Source organism: Lycorma delicatula, chromosome 5 (assembly GCF_047948215.1).
Source record: "Lycorma delicatula isolate Av1 chromosome 5, ASM4794821v1, whole genome shotgun sequence".
Taxonomy (NCBI): domain Eukaryota; kingdom Metazoa; phylum Arthropoda; class Insecta; order Hemiptera; family Fulgoridae; genus Lycorma; species Lycorma delicatula.
The window spans coordinates 135357570-135379090 of NC_134459.1; the positions used below are offsets into that span (position 1 = coordinate 135357570).

The 21521-nt window shown below is 29.3% G+C and overlaps 1 protein-coding gene across 1 annotated transcript in view; it reads right to left on the minus strand.

Annotated features, from left to right (window-relative positions):
- Positions 1–21521, minus strand: part of side-IV (sidestep IV transmembrane protein) — a 430043-nt gene that overhangs the window by 162535 nt on the left and 245987 nt on the right. The window contains exons 7-8 of the mRNA XM_075365383.1: positions 17641–17771; positions 14542–14701 (exon numbers count right to left, since the gene is read on the minus strand). Of these exons, the coding sequence (XP_075221498.1) occupies positions 14542–14701; positions 17641–17771 (291 nt within the window). The remainder of the gene's footprint in view (positions 1–14541; positions 14702–17640; positions 17772–21521) is intronic.

Below are 21521 nucleotides of genomic sequence, written 5' to 3' on the forward strand. Positions count from 1 at the left end.
GTTTGCCCTAAACGTTTTTAATTATATAGTGTTAAAAAGTAGCAAACCGTTCAAAATTAAACTCAGAATATTTAGTACGATCTTGAGGTCAATTGTGTGGTATGGGGCTTAAGTGTGGGTCGTATGACACAATGAAGTCGTGCAGCGTTTGTTTATAAAAAAAAAATGTTCGATACCAAAATATATTCTTACATTTTGAGAAAAAAATATTTCTACAATTATGCAGTGGCAGAAATTACATCTGTAATACATTAAAAAATTTCATAATTTGACATCGAATATATTTCCAAAAATATGTTTTTAAAAAAGTATCAATAGGACAATTTATTTTAATAAGAAAGAAGATAATATAAGTCTTTTTTTCGCTTTACCCCGCTTTACCAGGAGATATTCATCATATTTACCAGGAGATATTCAGACAATATTTTTCTCTATGCCAAAAGTAATTTGTAACGTAATTTTAAGTTTAAAATGAAAAAAATAGATAAACTCGGGTTAGGAATTATTTTTTGTTTTACGAATTATACTTGTAGTGATTGGCACTTTTAAACTGATAAGCTGGTTTTTAAAGCACTTATAGACTTGATGTATTTTAATAAATACGAATTTCCTGGTAATAGTACAATGAATTCATTATATAACACGTTTTTTAAGAGCAAAATGTGAAATATTTTATTACAAGATGCCCGGTTTTTCCAAATTTTAGATTTAAATCTAAAAAAAAAGATATTCTTACTGCCGGTGAATGAAGACTTGTTTGGAGGGCGATAACTGGGCAAATATAAATAGTTACTGTAAGCCAGCATGGAAGTTAGGTTTATCTTAGTGAAGGGATTTATTATTTTTAATCAATTAAATAAATATCTATTAATATAAGTATTATATATATATATATATATATATATATATATATATATATATATATATATTATGTACATATTATATTAAATTATTATAAATGTATAATAATATAAATTGAATAAATATAATTAACTATCTTAAGTGAAGTTCTCAGGTGTATTTTAAGTACAAATTTTATAAAATACTGATTTGTTTCTCTCTCTTTACAAATACGCCTACATTAAAGTCTGTTTGTTCTATGTAATAGTGAGTATATGCGTTGTAAATTGCTTCCTCAGTCACAAACGTTTTTTTTTATGTTTTTTTTTTTAAATATATAAATTTATTTTGTTTATACGTAGTTTCATTTTTTTAAATTATTTTTACATAGGTTTATTACTGTTGTAGTTGGAATAATTATAATATGATATAAACTAAGAAGTCTTTTCTTTTTTGTTCTTCATTGGATAGTAGGTTTATATATTTCCTGTCGTGGTTATAATTTTTTTTTTTTTTTAATTCTCGTATATGGTTATTGTAAAATATAGTATGTATATTGTAAAATGCTATTTTTTTGTGCATACATTGTTTTTATTTCTTTATTTTTTCCTCACAACGTGTACTATTTTCATAACTGCCATATATATGGAAAGATAAGAGTGTATGAAATCAATTCCTTTACTCCAAATTAGAGTATCTATATACGCTCTCTGTTTTAATTTTGATTGGTTTTCTTGGTTTTAATTTTTTACTCTAAAGATAGTTATCAACTATTACATCAGTAATATATTTTGGTCGGCCATCTCTTAGACCTGTAATTCGCAAACTCTGCGCCAGGGTGCCCTGGGGAGACGAGAAAGCCGCGAAATATTGTAAAAGTTTCATAATTAATTGAACCAAGACATTTATAATTATTAATTTAATGTTAATAAAGTAAAAATGTCATGAAGGTACACGAGTTTTATTTATTTTTATTTCTTACTTACGAGTAGTCATACTTTTACTTGGGGTAGGGCGCCATGGAAAAAATTTAATTGTAAAATAGCGCCGCGACTCGGAAAACTTTGTGAAAACTTAGACTATTTTTAACTATGAATATTGCGTAACTGTAATAATTTGTCTTTTAAGTTTGTAAATATTTAGTTTATAATTCAGTAAGGAAGGATTATTATTAATATTATTGTTATTCTCTAAATCTTTCAAGAAAAACAAAATCTCATTTACATAAAGTTTATGAATATTGAGTTTTTTAAAAGCTGTAGGATCCTGCACAGAAAAGATAATCTATGTAAAATCTTTAATTAAAGAGAAAAAGCTTAAGATAAAGGGATACGTAATAATATTTTTAAATTTTAATGAAGCATACAATTGATCCGGACTCGTTATCCAGTTTTTCTTTACTGAGAAGGAAATTGACACAAAAATAAAAGCATAATTAAACAGGCTTGTTCAAAACTCTTTCAAAAATTTAATTGATTGCAGTAAAATTATACCTTTTTTAAAATAAATACTGGAGTAAGACAGAGAAATGGTCTGTCTCCAATAATCTTCATTTGATTTTAGGCAATATTGCCGATAAAAGGTAAAGTAGAAGAAACAGCTGGATTGTATATAAGATAAATTGAAAGTAGATAGTTTAGCCTGTGCAGGTAATTTTTCATAATTGCAAATGATTTAAATATAACTTAAATAAGATTACAAAAGCTTAAAGAAAACAGCAGAAAAAATGTCTTCAAATATTGTTCAAAAAACAGAATGCATGACCAACATAAAAAAATATGCATAGAAATTTACCAATAAGGTATGGTAAAAGATAAATAGTTAAACACCAAGTAAAAAATATTAAAAAAACAGCGTTATGGAGAAACTAAATCCAAAGGTAAATAAAATAAAATGGGATTAGCATATCAATTGAAAATAAAAATAAAAATCGGTATCTTTTAATGTAAAATTTTAGCTTTATAAATCAACAATTAAACCTAAATGTTTTTATTCAGCACAGATAATGACGCTAGCAGATAAATAAAAAATTACAATTTAAAAAGAAAGAATATATTGTGCCCAGTAAGAGCTGAACTACAAATATAAAAAATTACAGCCTGAATATGGAAATTATACTTCTTTGAATTTAAAAAATACTAAGTATAATAAAAAAAATATCTAATTCTTAATATTTAATAACAAATCAAATTGGTTTAAAGAAATGGAAGAAAAACTAAACGAAATAGTCATAAAAGAACAAAAAAAATTAATAGAGAAATATTTAGCAAATACAAAATTTACAAAGTTTCCAGGAAAAACTAAAATCAAAAAAGCAAACCTAGACAGAAGAATAAGAACAAATTTAAAGAGAAAGAGTGAAAATACATTTATTGGCAAAACATCAAAGCAAAGAAAAAAGAAAAGAAAATGCGAATTGAAGTTGTGTTTACGTCCATAGAAGACGGGAATAAAAAGAACAGTTGGCTACAATTTTGTATAACATAACTTTAAACAGTTCAAGTCCAGAGTGAAAAGTTTACAGTGTAAATATATCAAACTCTTCAGTAAGACTAAGACAGGAAGAGACTGAAATAAAGGGATGGAATATTGCTTTATTGAGTAAGATAAGATAATATTTTTGTATTACGAAAGATCGCCTGAACATTGACTTACTCGTACAGTTAAATATCTTCTGTATAAAAAAGTGATATTTATAAGAAGACGAAAATTTTTTTTTTTTTTTTCATGTAAGTCTTCAAAATTCATTACAATTTCTTTCTCCATATTTCTAAAATTTCTAATTCTAATTAAACTGAACACTTTGAGATGTATTTTATTTGTTGGTTTCAAACTGTTCAACAATTGAACAAAAATTCCTCATAAATATTAGTAAAGCAAATTTACCATTTGCTTTATTCCGTTTTACGGAAAATGAGGCTTATATTTACTTTAAAAAATTTTTTAATTAAATTTTTCTTTTTGAAAATTTTTTGAAAATGTTTTTAAAATCTATTTTGTAATTTTATTTCATCTTTTTTATTATTTTTCACTATTTATATTTTTTCCGGCCTACAAGAAATAATTACTTAAAAATTGAATTTCTCAAATAAATTGTTCGTTTTTTTGTTTTTAAATTGATTGTTGTTTCTTTGTAATAAATGTTCCTCGTGGCATTTTAGGATAAGTTACAAAGTTAACATAACCATCAATTTAGCGTAACAAAATTACTCAAAAATATTTGTTAACAGAATAAAACAAAAAAAAATAATTTACGAGTAAAAGAACCACGAACTCAAACAAAAGAAGCCCTTTCTACACGCCAGAAGGTGGAGGTAGATTTCACCGGTCCTAAGTAGGGGATAAAAAAGGTTTCCACTTTATAACTAAGAAAAACTTCAAATTTAGTCAGTTCAACAATGGTTGGATGTGAAAAAACTTTCACTTGTTTACCATTCGACAAGCCCCATCTTACAATTCCAGCAATATTTTGGTCATTCCTTGCTGTAAGGTTAGACATATCAAAAATTGTTTCAAAGGTTTTAGGTAATGTTTAGAGGTCTAACGACCACTTTTTTAAGCGATGCGATTCTGTGCCAATTAAGGGAGATATGATTTTTTTGTTTTCAAAACCCCATCTTTTCCACCCCTTGAACCAATGGTTGATGATATAAAAAAAATTTACTAACTTACATTTTACGTCTTTATCCATAGAATAGTAGGAACTTTAAACAAATTCGATATTTTACTTGATAAAAAAGTTATAGCAATATTTTGTTTTTTTCAAAAGCCACCCCATTTCCATCCTCGTGGTCCGATTTTGGCCGTTAACAAACTCGACCGAGATTTTCGGACGAGTTATTTTTAAAGAACAATTTGAAAATGATTGGCGCAAAATTACGGCAGTTGTCGTGTCCACAAGAAAGTGAAATATATATATATATATATATATATATTTATATCATTTTAAGGTGACGGTGGTTTTAGGGTCTGGGGGATGTGAAATGCGGAGATGTGGAAATTTTCCGGAAGTTGAATCATGGTACCCATTACAATAGGTAGGTTTCTTATGAAATGTACCTTAAACATTAGATTGTCCAAAAATATAATGAAATAAACAATTTTGTAATTTGGGGGGTTTTACCCATTTACAACTCCTAAAAACTGGATAATTCATTTAGATTAAAAAATAAATATTTTACATAATTAACATTAATTTATTTTTAATTATTAAAGATCTTTTACTGATTTTGAATAAAAGTTCATTTAAAACCATGACGTCATTTATATTAAACATTGGACCTTTAATTATTAAATATCACGTCGTTATTTTCAAGTGATTTAAATATAAAGTGATGCGTTGATATTAAAGTGTAAGCTGCCCTATCCTATTCGTATTGTTTTGTAATATAATATTAAATTTAAATATGGTTTTTTGTATTATAATTAATGATAAGCGTTTCATTACAGGTGTATTATTCGTACTTCTTTTATAAATTTTGATTTTATAAGATAAAAGAGATAATTTACTTTTTAAAAAGCAAATGTAATAATATTTTTTATTACTTTAGACCGGAACACTCGTTTATAATTCTGTTTTGTAATATGTCGACATTAGAATATAAACAACATATATATAAGTTACATTTTACTTCAGAATTATTATCTATTTTTTCTGTTTAGCCTCCGGAACTACCTACCGTAAGGTATTACTTCAAAGGATGAATGAGTATGAATGTAAATGAAGTGTAGTCTTGTAAAGTCTCAAGTCGACCATTCCTGAGATGTGGGGTTAATTGAATCCCAACCAGCAAAGAACACTGGTATCCACTATCTAGTATTCAAATCCGTAAAAACGTTATTCTTGCCTTTGCTAGGATTTGAACCTTAGAACTCTCAACTTTGAACTCAGCTGATTTGCAATGACAAGTTAACCACAAGAGCAACCCGATAGATTTACCAATTAACCCTGCTACTCTTCAAGATCTGCGAAGTCGAATTGTTACAGCAGTGAATTCAATAATCAGGGACCAGTTAGAAATAAAAATAATTTGGGGCCAATCAAAATGAATAACTTTTATTTATACATATCGATTTTTACATCCTTGTACGAAGTAAAGGAAGTATTGCGATCGCGAAAAATTTCGGTTTTCAGATTTCAACGGAAATTTCCATTTGGTATTTCCTTGAATCCATTTTGACTATTTTCGGCACCTCCCCTTTTGATTGCAATCGAGTTGACCAAAAATGTCAAAAAAGCCTAAAATCCAAAATATTTGGATTTTGGAGTTTTTCTTACTGCAGTAATAAGCCCTCATTGAGAGCCTTTCAACAATATATAATAAGTGGTATTTATTGTCATTTGTTCCAGAGTTATAACCAAATAAAATTTTTATTAGTGAAATATTTGGCTCATATTAGGGGAAGGTACTTCGGTTCGAATCCAACTTTATTTCCATTTCTTTTTAAATGAAAAGTACATAAAATTTTATTTCATATGTTTTTTTATTGTTATTGTAGAATTATTATTTATTGTAAAACTTTTTTTACAATCAGAGGTTAATAATTATTAATAAATCAATATAATTAAATTAAAAAAAAAAAAAGTTGAAAATAAAGATTTCACCGGTGCTAAGGAGGGTATAAGAAACAAATCCACCTTAAATTTAAGAAAAACTTCAAATTTACTGAATACGACAGTGGTTGCATGTGAAAAAATTTCACATGTTTAGCATACGACAAGCCCCATCTTACAATTCCAGGAATATTTTCGTCATCCCTTGCCGTAAGGGTCGGTTATATCAAAACTTGTTTCAGAAAAAATTGTTAGGTACTGTTTAGAGGACTTACGATCACTTTAAACCGATGCGATACTGTGTTTATTAAGGGAGATATGATTTTTTTGTCTTTCAAACCTCACTTTTTCTACCTCCTTAGCCAGTGGTTGATATCAAAAAAATTTACTTACATAAGTTTTAGACGTTTATCTATAGAATCGTAGGAACTTTAAACGAATTCGATATTTTACTTAATAAAGAAGTTATAACAATATAATTATTTTTTTCGAAAAAGCCATTTTATTTTTATCTTTGTGGTACGATTTTGGCCGTTAACGAACTCGACTGAGATTTTGGGTCGAGGTTTTTAGGGAACAAACTGAAAATGATTGGCGCAAAATTACGGCAGTTATCGTGTCCACAAATAAGTGAACATCTATATATACATATATCTGTATATATACATATATATATATATATCTGTATATATATATATATATATATATATATATATATATATATATATATATATTTGTATATATAGATATAAACGTTTTAGCTGACGGTGCTTTTGGGGTCTGGGGGATGTGAAACGTGAAGATATGTCGAAATTTTCCGGAACTCGATTCATGGTACAATAACCATAGGTAGATTTCTTGGATTTCATACGAAATTTTTTCTTTTGTTTTTTGTTTAACCTCCGGGACCACCGCGTTAGGTATTCCTTCAGAGGATGAGATGAATGATTTGTAGCGTATGTGAAAATGCCATGCCTGATCGGGATTCGAACCCGCGATTTTCGGATGGAAGGCCTAGAAGCTAGCATTCGCGCCACCGAGGCCGGCTCTTATGAAATCTACCTAAAATGCACATAACGAAATATTTCAATACCAATATTTAACTTTCAACCTCATGTTATTTAACCGCCATGTAAAAAACCAGAAACTATATCATCCAATTGAATATATATAACAAAAATACGTAAATAATTGTTTGGTAAACAATAAATCGAGATTCAGTCATCTTTTAAAATTTTTACGATTAAACATAGTAATATTTGGAAAAATGTCTAGTTTTTTAATGATTTGATTAAAAGACACTTCTTGAGCATTAATGAAATTAGACTTACCAGTAGGCATCGAGACTGGGATTATTGTTATTAATAATGTAATAATATATTTTAATTCATTAGGAGCACGGATCAAGTATCAAAATTCTTTCAATGAAAGTTCAATCAGCAACTATTTTTTTCACCAGGTGAGAGTATAATGGTTATTTAAAATTCCAATAATGGTAAGAATGAAAAAAATAATATTTAATAAACCTTGTAAAGAAGTAATATGAATAGTTACTTCTAAGTATTCGTAGTTTTTTTATCGTATAAAAACTTTATGTGTATTCTATTTGTGAGAAAACACTTTTCCATCTTGAAATAATATTGAAAAGATTTCTTATGTTATTTACAAATTACTTACGTTTTAAATATCACAAAAACTAATTTTCATAATTTATTTTAGGAAACAATATTAAAATTGTATTAATTATTGATTTTATTTTTGTAATTATTTTGAAAATGACTGTGCTCTTATCGATAAATACAGTTTTTATATTATATACTAGACATGAGCCACTCTCAATAATATCGTAACCATTCTAAATAATTACAAACTTAGCTGGCATAGAAGGGAGAATGAGGTTCTTATTTTCCATTCCTTCGTTAATTGATCCTAAAACACATGTTGAATGTAGAATGGAAAACCCATCAAGATGTAGACAAAATTCACCCTTACTAGTTATACGTTGATTCTGTTCGTCAAAGGGCTTGTTATGAAACCCAGTAGGTTCATATACATGTACAGTAACGCTTCGTAATACCTAATTTGAAATTTAAATAATGTAAAGCAATTTTAAAACGATACTTTGGACCATCAGTCAGTCGGTTTAAAATTCTGACACCCTTTGTCATTTGGAAAAAAAAATAGATAATTAACCAACATGCCATAAATAGAATTGTATAAATTTAATTAATTCTATGATAATTAATCTAATGTGTTATGAATAAATATAATACGAATCTAGAGATAAAAGTAATAAAAAATTAAACGAAAACATAGTATTGACTTTTTGTATGCAACATACTGCTATTTACTTAATAGTAATGAAAAACTAAATTAAACCAATAAAAACGAGTGTTTCCCATCAATCTATTGGTAAAGGAACGGACGGACAGGCGTGTCAAAAATGTCTACCTTTACAAAAAGGTAGACATTTTTTTTTAATATAAAAAGAGAAGTTTTTTAACAATTGATAGTTTTTACGCGACTGTCCATAAAGAGTGCAATGTTTTACGGGTATATGTATCTTTGTTCCACCGTAGCAGCTGAACGTTCGAACTGTTTTATATGTATGACGCCGCGTTACGGGGAGTGTCATAGGCTATATAAATATGTATGCATGTATGTTTAATTGTAACTACAAAGCCAAAAAATCATATATACGATTCTCAATGGATAATCGGTAGTATTTTTAGTTTCGATTTATTTGTATCGAAAATAGTTGTTTTAAGATCTGCTTCGATACTGAATGAATGAATTACGGAAGTAAAATTTATTATTATTTTTTTTTATAATTATTATTACTGTTGTTATTTATTGTTTATAAACGTTTAAGAAAAAAATTTATGGTTTTTTTTTGACGGTTAGTATGTTCGATCATGTAAACATGTTCTTAATTGCTAAATATGAACTAATAATCCATTTCTTTTATTTTATTAATAAAATTAATTAAATAAATAAAATTATTAAATACGTAAATAAAAATACAAGTATAAAATTTAAATAAAAATAATCTTCACTTAGAAATTAAATAAAATAATCTGTAAATAAATTGACAACGGACTGCTTATATCATGAAAATATCGTTGAAATAGCCGTGTGTAGCCGCTCAGCATATCACCATTGGTCCGCTTTGCGTCAAAATTTTTTCTACACGACTGTCCAAAAAGGAGTGCAATGTATTTAGCATATGTGTATGTTTGTTTCACCGTAGTAATCACTGTTCCACCGTAGTTTCTTCCGGCCGAACTGATTTAGAGGCATGGCTCCACATTGGAATCCTTACGTTAACGGGAGTTTAATAGGCTTTATAAATATATATATACGAGATGCGACAATAAAGCAATGCGACTGATTTTTCTTTGCAAGATGTGGCAACCCTGCAGCTTGCGTAGGCACACTATCTTTGACCTTGGTCTATAAGCTACTTCTAGTGCAAGCGGCACATTGATGCAACTGCTCAGTCGTGAGTTGTGCTGTAATAAGTGAACACGTGTTCGTGTCTCTCGTCGCAAAACATTGCACAACGGTATGCCATTTCTTTTTGCGTTAAATTGGGTGAAAACGCGACTAAAACTTATGGTAAGCTTCAGAAGGCTTTTGGAGAGGAGGTTATGTCAAGAGCTCAAGTTTTTCTTTGGCATAAAACTTTTAGTGAAGGCAGAACAAATGTTGAAGATGAAGACCGCAGTGGTTGACCATCAACCTCACGGACAGATATCAACTTGACCATGGTGCGTGAAATCGTACGATCTGATCGAAGATTATCCGTGAAAATGATTGCAGAAGAACTCAACATCAATCGAGAAACGGTTCGTCTAATATTAACTGAAGATCTTGGTATGAGAAAGATTTGTGCAAAAATGGTTCCCAAAAATCTCACACAACAACAGCGAGAAACAAGGAAAAATGTGGCAGCCGATCTGTTAGAGCAAACGGAAGTCAATCCAGATTTCAGATTTGTTGAGCCGTGTTATCACTGGTGATGAAGGTTGTTTTTTTCAATACGATCCAGAAACAAAACACCAATGTTCGCAATGGTGCTCAAAGGGATCACCCAGACCAAAAAAGGTCGCATGTCAAAGTCAAAAGTGAAATGCATGCTTGTGTGCTTCTACGATTCCAAGGGAATTGTTCGTAAAGAGTGGGTGCCTCCTGGACAAACAGTTAACCAATATTTCTACAAAGAAATTTTAGAAAGACTTCGTAAACGAGTTCTTCGTGTCCGTGCCAACATTGCTGATAGTTGGATTCTGCATCACGATAATGCGCCATCCCATACTGCTCTGTCATTACAGCAATTTTTAACCTCAAAACAAATTTCAGTACTACCACAGCCACCTTATTCACCAGATATCGCTCCGTGTGACTTTTTTCTATTTCCAAGAGTCAAAATGGCGGTCAAGGACACCATTTTCAAACAACACAAGATGTCCAAACAGCTGTGACGAGTCTTGGAGGATATTACTGAAGATGAGTTCCAGAAATGTTACCATCAATGGCAAAAGCGCTGGAATAAGTGTGTGCAATCAGAGGGGAACTACTTTGAAGGAGACAACACTAAACATGACTAAAACGGTAAGCAACATTTTTTTTCCACATCAGTCTCATTACTTTATTGTCGCACCTCGTATATATATTTACATAAATATTATATATTTATACAGTATAAACGTATAACAAAAAAATTATAATGAAATTATAAACCGTACGGTAAGAGTCTAGTAGATATCATTTCTTCCATTCAAAAAACAAACATTTCTGTAATATCAATAAAACTTTTTTTAACAAAACAATACTGTTATCAAAAAGGTAAGACACTACATCTCTATTATCAAAATATTTTATTAATTTAAAATTTTCTTTAAAAAAAATACATGATAAATATATGTAATAGACATTAGATATGCAATAATAGATAATAAACAATGTTTAAGCGTTCCATATAATAAGCAAAAAAAATTGTTACAAAACTCTTACCGGCCCGATTTCATTTATTAAACGAATAATCATAGGAATTGTATTATTTCTGTAACTGTGATATGTATTACATATAAATATTGGGGGCAAAAAATCTGGTATAATGACCTTTACGAATCGAATATCCGTGATGTGTTATTGCACTTTTACTTTGTAAGAGTACTCTCGATTTTTATCGTTTAATCCTTTTTATTTCATTTTTAATAAAACTGGTATAATTTCTTGTAAACTAATAAATTTATTTTTTTTTTTAAAGAAGTGATGGGAATTAAAAAAAATTTTATCTTCAGTACTTTCATTTACATAACGGCATTTACTATTTAAACAAGCTGTAGTATATTTTCTTTTAAATTTTATTATTCCAAGTACATCTTTAAGTTTTTATAGGCCGCCTAGTACTATCAAGTACTGCTATTTAGTGGCGCGATTCGGAAAGGTACATTAAAAAAATGAACAAAATGACATATTTGAGTCCCGCGGTTCACCAGATGGAAAAAAAAGTTGTCTAACAAAATTCGAGGTATTTTTTGAAAGAATTCTTTATTACTAATCTAAATGAACTGAAATATAATGTTTTCACGCTTATTTTTTCCCCAGTTTCATTTCACTGTTAGATCATGTTTAGAACTATAAATGTAGTTCGGTGACTTCGTCGCCTCTTATCGACGAAGTTCTAACGAACTCCGTGATATGTAGTAGTGGAAATTTGCCGGTTGAAGCACAAACTTTAATGAATTGAATTAATGATCTGTGAAGTGTGAGCCTCTATTACTGTGTAAGTTGGGTTTGAATTGAATGATTCGAACAAATCGAATGAATTTTAATTACAAAAATAATACAATTAAATTTACATTAAATAAAATAAACAATTATTAAATAAATTAAAAATAAAGGTCTATTTAATAATGATTTCTATTCAATAACAATGGGATTCCCATGGGAAACTGAGTACGAGGCTAGAGTGGTGAGGTGAGGCAAACAGCTTGTGCCAGGCTAGACAAATCATCACCATCAGTTGGTAACAAACGGGGTGCTCCTGGGGCGTTGTTTTGGGAGATGCAATGGGGTGCTCTTATAATGTCTCTGTAAACAATCGTCCGATTTTAAAAATTCAAATGTGTTTGAATTGAAAATTCAAATTCAAATGTTGTCCGATTTTAAAATACTTTTTAGTAAGTTAAAGGCTACATTCTGCAAACGTCAGGTACACTTTCGGTCTAACAAATGACGGTTTTTCGAAAATATTATATCTTTGCTACCAATCTTTTGATTTTCAAAATTCAAACGCGGTATTTGCTAGTATACAAAATCATGATGCAACCAAACCGAACAAAAAGAGGAATATTTTTTCATCAGTCGTGTTTTTTAATTTTTAATATTTATCACTTGTTATTGCATTTTCTAGCATCTAAAATGCTGTTATTTAAAGTTCATACGATTTATTAACATAATAGTTTTGGAAATATTTTTGGTATCTTTTTTAAGTTAATTTTTTTGAATATTTACTACCGTTTCTAATAACTTGAGTTTGCATATTAATTATTCTACATAGCAATTTGTATAATTGTACAGTAAATTTAAGTGACCTATTATAAAGAAATCTAAATCCTATAACCCCCGTGCAATTGTAGGTTATCAGTCTATAAGTACAGAACTGATTTTACGGAGCTAAGCAGAAATGCATAACTTAAATGAAAGTCTTTGAAAAGTACATTCATAGTAAAAAATATTTCAAATTAATAAAAAATGATAAAATGACAATTAGTATGATTCGACTCACTTTAATGGATAAACAAGTGTGAAAAAATCCTGAATTAAAATAAATTTATGATTTGTTGTTTATTTAATCGAATGACATTTGTGATGGCTAGGTATCTAGTGTAACTTTCTTGTTTTTGGATAACTAGGAAGCTTCGTCAAATTCTAGTAGATGAAGGCTTAATTAATTTGTTCTAACCATGGACCAGAAACAGAATTGTTTCTGATGATAGATTAAGGAACCATTAATAATATAATGGACTTCAATACATTTGACTGGGCCTCGAATTTTCAAGCGTCTTCACAGAACTGTTAAAATAATCATCCACGCCATTCCGACTCGTACAAATTATAATCACAGATTGTCAATAAGTTAAGCCTTTATGAATTTATTAAAATATTTGGTGGTTCAAATATTTACAATTTACGTTACACCATTTACAATTTACGTTAACTATACAAAAACCAAAAGTCTATGTTTAAGAAACTTTTTCAAATAATATCACTGTAATAATATCAATTACCGCGTGTATTAGTTATCCACGTTCAATATTGCTTTATTTACAGTGGAAACCTTGTAACTTATAATACATAATATCCTTCAGAATCATTCGGCGTACTTATTTAAACGTTATTTTATAATTAAATATTTTACGGTTCTATATAAATTCGCTTAACAGTGTATAAACACAACTTTTAAACAACATATCTACGCTGTGAGTAACGTTGTAGGTTTCAGTAAGGTTTTAGATCAAATACCTGCACCGCTTTTTGCTAAACCCACAAAAATGATTTGTTATACATTTTTAGGCTTCCGCTCACATAAGAACAGTAATGGATTTCTGGCTCACTTATGTAATACTCTAAAAATAAAATAATAGCATAAAATTAAGATAACTAGGGCTAAATTAAATATTTTTTTTTTTTTAAACTAAACTTAATTACCTTTATTTTGAAGTACTAAATTATAACCCATTTTAAGCCTCTATTGTTAAATGAATAAGACTGTAATTTCTTTGTTTTTAGTATCGTAAAGATTTTTCAAAATTATTTCAAATTCTGATTGCTTCCACGTAAAGGACCAGACGATAAAAAAAAAATATACATTAGTAATAATGACTTTGTTCTATAAGTTCTGTAAATAGTTTACTTATTAATGAACGAATGCGTTAATGGAAATGTTTAGCCATTTATTAAAATTATTTATGTGCGCAACACAACTAGTATTTCAGAATATAGGCTATAATATAATCACTGCTTTAAAGCTTTTCTGCTTTGTTAAACATCTATATAATTATCTCTACAGAAATGCTTTTTATAATAAAACTAAGAATAGTAGATTCAATGGTGGTAATGAAATATATTTAACTTACACATAACTTTCAAAGTAACTGGATTGCTTGTGCCTTTTCCTTCTGTATTTGCTGCTAAACATGTAAAATCACCTGCTGTATGCCTTGTTACCCCTTGAAGTACTAAGCTGTGATCGCTTAGAATTACTCCCGCAGTTACATTGTGATGCATTTCTTCTCCCTGTGCATAAATATACATAAAAGCATGAGTATATATATATATATATATATATTTATATATATTTGTGTGTGTGTGTGTAAATATTCATTATAACTTCAAGTTCAAATACTTGACTCTATTTTTTATATTCTATACAAAGGATTTTATTTCTGTTAAACTTAAAAAAAAAATCTCCATAAAGTGATATTACTTAAAATAAAATATAAAAATAGACTGATTAATATTAGATAATATTAAAATAGATGGTTAATATTTTTGTTTTAAATTATAACAAACAAGATCTATCTATAAATAGGTATCATTTTTCTTCTTTGGGGTTAATAAAAAGAGTTAAAGTACAGTTTTATATTTAATATTTATATTTAAAATAAGGTACATGTTATATATATATATATATATATATATAATTATAATAATAATAATAATAATAAATGGACGTATAATCGTACATTATACTGCGTCATAACAGGCAGTTAAATCCAATAAAGTTTTTAACTATTGTTCTTGATGTTCACTCTCAGACCAACTACAAAACCTTACTTGGCTTGTTTATTGATAACAGCCAATTCAAACCGGTAAAATTCTATTCAAATCCAGCTAAAAGTAACTTTCCTTTCAAATGGATTTATACTTTTAAAGAGGTTTTCAATTTGATAAGGAAAAGTCAGGTAATTTAAGATTGTATTCTAACTTTTATTTAGTGTATATATAAATACGTAAATAAAAAACGGTCAGCGTAGCTCACTGACAGAGTAATGTTATTTCAAACCTGTTGTTGCATGTTTAGAACCACATCTTTTTCTACAGAATAACTCTTTTAAGTAATCCAGTTTAGATATTAATTTTCCTCCAATTAGTAAAATTTAAAAACGGTTTCTACTAGTAAAATCTTATATCTAAGTTACTTTTCTCCTTTTTTTTTTTTTGTTAATTTACCTTTTCACATATCTTATCAATTGCGTTTAATTTATTTACCACTATTTTTTTAATTTATTTTTTTTTTTTTTACATTAAGATATAAAACCTCATATAATGAAACATAATTGAAATAGTTGTACATTAAAAGAAATAAAAATTTTAATCAAAGAAATAATGTGTCATATGAATAAAATGATGCTCAAAAAGTATTTAATGTATCGATTCATACCATCTTGGATAAATAAAAGTTAAAACGTCAGATACTGCATCTATGTATTTGTAAGGCAATACGGGTGCGAGGGTATTTAATAACAACCTGTTTTAGAGGGTGTACTTACATGCCTATTGTGATGGCATAAATTTTATTCCCTTTCCACCATTTAATAAGGTCCAGTGTTTATAGGTTTGATAATTGTAAAATGGAAATGACGTCTTTCAGAGAACGAAATACCTATACTTTACCCGTAAATTCTGGTTCTGAATGTACGATTGTATTTTGAATATATGCTGCCTCAGAATTTACGTTTAATAGATTTAATTGTTTTAGAACTAAAACGCTTAAATTACACAAGGTCGGTTTAATAGTTTAGTCCAGCCGAATTCTACCCTTTTCACTTTTGACTTATAGGCTACTGATCAAGTAGGCTAATTTCCAGTATGAGCAGTACTAAACTTTTAAAACTGTTAAATTCCGTTTACTGTTGTCAATATTTTTCGTCATGGATTAAAGAAACTACAAACCTGTTTATTTTATTTTACTTTAGTATTTTTTAATGAAAGTAGTTAGGTATAAAATATTTTAATTACCGCCTTTTTTTTAAGTCGATAAAACTTATCTTCCAAGTAATGCTTAATTTTAAGTGTACCTGTACAAACACTTTTGTAACAAAGAACAGAAGCGCTAATAAAAAAAAATATTTTTGGGGGGATGGATCACGTATCGCTTTTATATTTTACAAGTCAAAAGTTGCTGGTTAATTTACATGTATCTGATTAATATCTAGCTAATTAGAAGAAAAGTATGAAGAAATACAATGTGTGTGTGTACGCACGTGCCTGTGTGTATTTTGAATGTTTAAAAAATGAAAATAAACATTATACTACTGTAAGAAATAAAAAGTGCATGATTTTTATCTATTTTACTGAGAAATAAAATTTCTTCAATTTCTATATTTTTAAAATTATTTATTGTAAAGATAATGAAGAAAATAAAAAGTATTTCAAGGATGAGTTCATCTCAATTTAAAATAATATTTACGAGCAATTTATAGGTTAACAAGTTAATTATATTATATATAGAATTTTGAATTACATGTAGAAAAAACACATTCTAGTATACAGTAAACTCCGTAATACACAAAAATACAAACATTTCAGTAATTCATAAAGAAATTAAACAGTTCAGCGTAACGGAAGATTAAAAAAAAAAATAACGATAATATGGAAGATAACGCCTTTTTGAGCATTGTAAAACATCTAGAAGACTGAAACGAGTACGTTTTAACTATAATTTATCGTCAATCATTGATATATAACTATTAGTGAGGTACCAGTGGACATAACCACTCAATCATACAAAAACAAAAAAAAACACCTTTTAAGCCTCTATTTATTGTTTTATAGACTATAGTATTATTAAAGTGTCACACACACACATATATATAACCGCGAACTGCGTCGTATTGCTGTATTTTTATTATACCTTAAAAAAATCCCTTTAATGTAATTTTTTATTATTATTTTATTCGAAAAGAAGTTTTTATGAAAGGAAATTCAATTACTGATGCGTATAAAACAAGAAAAAATTAATATAATGTATAATAATTAACATAAATTATCAAAACTGCTAATGAGGCTATTAAATTTTTAAATTAGGAATTTGTAATTACGTAATGGATGTTATATAATTTAATCAATTACGTTATGCAACCGTTTTTATTTTTAATATTAATTTAAATTAAATTTTATAATTCCGTTATTTCTACTATAATTTAAAATGTAAAAATAATAATAATACTTACGTTATGAAACCAAGCTAGTTTATATGCTTTTGGATTCGCTCGAATATTACATTCAAAATAAACATCATCTCCCTCTTTAATATCATCTGGGTTAAGACTTGAACCCATTTTTAGTGACACTACTGGCATATCTGTAACAAAGAGAAAAGAAATAAACAAAATTACCCTTTTCTACTAAAATATTAAACATTTTTTTTATTTTATGATTATATTATCAGCGGACTAATCAGAATTTCAATTATTAATAAAAATATTTGATTTTTTTAAAAGTACATAATAATATAAATAGTAATAATACTAATTATTATTACTATTATTATTTTCATTATTATTATTATTGTTCTCTTGGGCAAGCGCAGTAAAAAGCATCCTGGCCGGCCCAAAGGCAAGGCGCAGGAGCTATAACTATTGTTGTGACATGCGTTGTATGTGGTAACATGAACTGTTGAATACTATGGGAAAGATATATGAATGAAAGACAAAATACCAGACATGAAAATATATGAACTGCCAGATGTTAACGGCCATTGCCTCCCGCCTGCAGCTCTACCTGATCGCCCACCTCAATAACAGGCGTTATCTTATCGCTCAAACTTGTGACGTACCGATGGACCAAGCGGTATGTATCCAGCAACACAGCCTTCTGCATGGTCGGAATAGATTTGCTGGTGCTCCAACGGATCTTAATGAATCATGCAGGGAACGTGGAATCTCTCCCATCGCGCCCAAAACCACCGGCCTACTATTACGCTCTCCTGGTCCCAAATCTCCTTGACTTGATCTGCAAGATCCCTATACTTCACTATTTTTTCCGTGTACTTCCTCACTATGTTGGTGTACAATGGAATTGTGACATCAATCAGGAAGGTGATCTTCTCCTGCTTCTTGGTCAGAACGATGTTTCCACTGTCCTGTCCGTCAGAACATTACGATCGTAGTACAGTCTATACCGATCGTCCTCTAATACAGACTGAGGAGCATACTTAAAATACGGGACTGAAACGGCAAGGACACCTAGGTCCAAAGCGAGCCTCTGGTGAAGCATCTTCGCCACGTTGTTATGTCGGACCGTATATTCCCTTGGAGCTAAAAACTGACACCCGCTAACGATATGTTCGATGGACTCATTGATTTATCCACAAAGACAGAACAGGTCAGTGGTTACAGCAGAATCCTTAACGACATGCTTTCTGTAGCTGAGTGTGCTGACGACCCTATCCTGTATAGCAAATACAAGGCCCTCCGTCTCAGCAAACAACTCGGCAAACTCCAGCTAGGCTACAGACGCATCTCGATCGACTGCTTCATCCATAAGCGCCGCACAGTATCTCCCATGCAACTTACTCGAACGCCACCTATCCATCACACTGATCTCGGAGAAGGTATATTCAAGGGGCTGGAATTTTCTCATCACTGAGGCGTAGTGGGGTTAGATTATTGTCAATTTTTACTATAACCCGGTGGAGTAAACTGGACTGGCTATTCTCTAAGATGTATTTCCGGAGATTCAGCAACTGTTTTGCATGAACCTCCCGCCACTTCCTCCTCTATTCCTGAACAGGTGAAACATCTCGACGGAGCTGCGCGGGTGATGGGAGCGGTGTCGCGTGAACGATACACGCATCATTCTATTAAGCCCTTCAAGGTCTCTCCACGTCCAATTTATCACGTCAAAGCTATAGGAAATCAACGGAACGGCAAATATGTTGATGGCCTTTACCTTATTAGAACCACTCAACTGGGAACTCATGACCGCTCGTACTTTACTCTTGAAGCCAGATGAAGGGCCTCTTTCGCTCGACTATGGCTAATTCCAATATCCTGCATGTATTATTATTATTAATTATATAAAGACACTGCGTGAGTATTTTAAAATGTATAAGACTAGGTAATAAAGATATTTGCTAAACACAATGCATACTCATACAAAAATGTAATAATATAAGAGCAAACATCGATGCTTTTAAATTTCGTGAGTGCAGTACAAGAGTCAAGGGTAAACCATTAATACACAAAATTTCCTGTTTTTTCCCAGCGTAACCTTACTTTTATTGATTTCAAAGTAGTATAAAAAAACCGTTGTTTCTTGATGATATCGTCACATAAGCTTGAAGCTTGTACATGGGATATGAAACGTAGTATGAAAAATGTCATGCCTAACCGGGATTCGAACCCATGACCTCCGGATAAAAGGCAGAGGCGTGACGCTATCGCTCGCGCCACGGAGGCTGGCATAATCTGACGATCAAGCTGACCAAGAAAAGGAAAAATTAATTAAGGGTAAAACTGCAAACATGAAAATAAGATATTAGCATTTACTTGTGTCAAATTTACCATTATCAATATAGGTGTAATAGAAACAAAATTGTCACAATGTTAATATAATATTATTGGCAATAAAATATTTGCAAAAGTAAAACCCGGCATAATCAACCGGCTTACTAAGGAAGGTGATGAATGCAGAAGTTAACGATTCCTTTTGGTGAGCTAAATAAAATCTGCATCATTATGTTGTCATCTAAATATTTAGCCCTACAAGTGACACTTGTTCTCTCTCTCTCTCTTCAACACAGTATAACGTAAACTATTACCCTCACATAAAGCAATTTTAAAATTATCCGCTTCTACATCATAGCTTTACTTTAAAAAATAAGTATTTCCATATTAACAAAATAAAAATGTTGACGATGTCAATGAACTTTCCAGGGTTTGTTTAAAGCGTAAAATTAGCCATTATTAGTAGTAAAGTTGATCCGTGACGATCTTAATAACAAATAGAAAAAAAATTAGTTTACATAACTTAGTTGTAAATTATTTAAAAATTCAAACCTGTAAAGAAAACATTTTTAATTAAAATACAATGTCATTTAAAAAAAAAAAAATTAATTTCTTCTATTTTAAAGAAAAGAGCAGAAAATTAATCCAACCAGTAAAGACTGTTTTAGAATAAAAATATGTTCCTAATCGATAAGTTAAAACAGTATTAAGTTAAATTATTTATAGATGTATTATTTTCAGAGTGAAAGTATATTACCTCCCTTTCCCGTAATAAAGATTAAATCTTTTCCCATACAGTTAACGCTATAAATAAATATTATATTTAAATTAGTTTCTAATTATACGAATCCCGTCATATATTTGAAGGTGTGATGTTCTCTGATATTAAAAAAGAACTCCCCTAATATTCTCTTAAACGGTTAAGAAAAACCTTGATCAGAACAGTGTCAAAAAATATGCTAAATAAAAATTACGTATGGGTCAATAATTAAAATTGAGTAAATGTAAAAAAAAATTTGCAGTTCAAATATTTGAAATCGATAAATTGATACTCTTATAAATTTTAAATACTATAAAATTTGCGGTTAGCAGTGTTTATTTTTCAGTATTTTACGACATTTGTAGTAATATAAAACATCTATTAATTTATAATTTACAATTTACTTCATTAAAATATAAAAGCTAAAAAATAAGTATGAATAAAATTTCTATAAAATTCCGATCTCTTCAGAACGCACTGTCTGAATAATTTAGATTTATAAACATAAAAAAGGTGTTTTAAAACCTGATGGACTAATAATTAAATATATTGACCAAATTAGGAAGTCCTTATTCTTTGTTAGGAGGTAACCGAATGATAAAAATCAGAGATAGATAAACTACTATCCTCAAAAAATCGATTGAATATTTAAAAATAAAAATAGTCTAAATTACATAGCACCGAATATCAAATTATTAATGCAAATACGATCGAAACATCGCTGTATATCAAATATTACACTAATCTGGAACATATCAGGTCACATCATTATTGAGATAGGTTTGAAATTTTAGTTAAAACTACTGAAAATCATGTTAGTTCGCTCTGGTACGTATTCAGTACC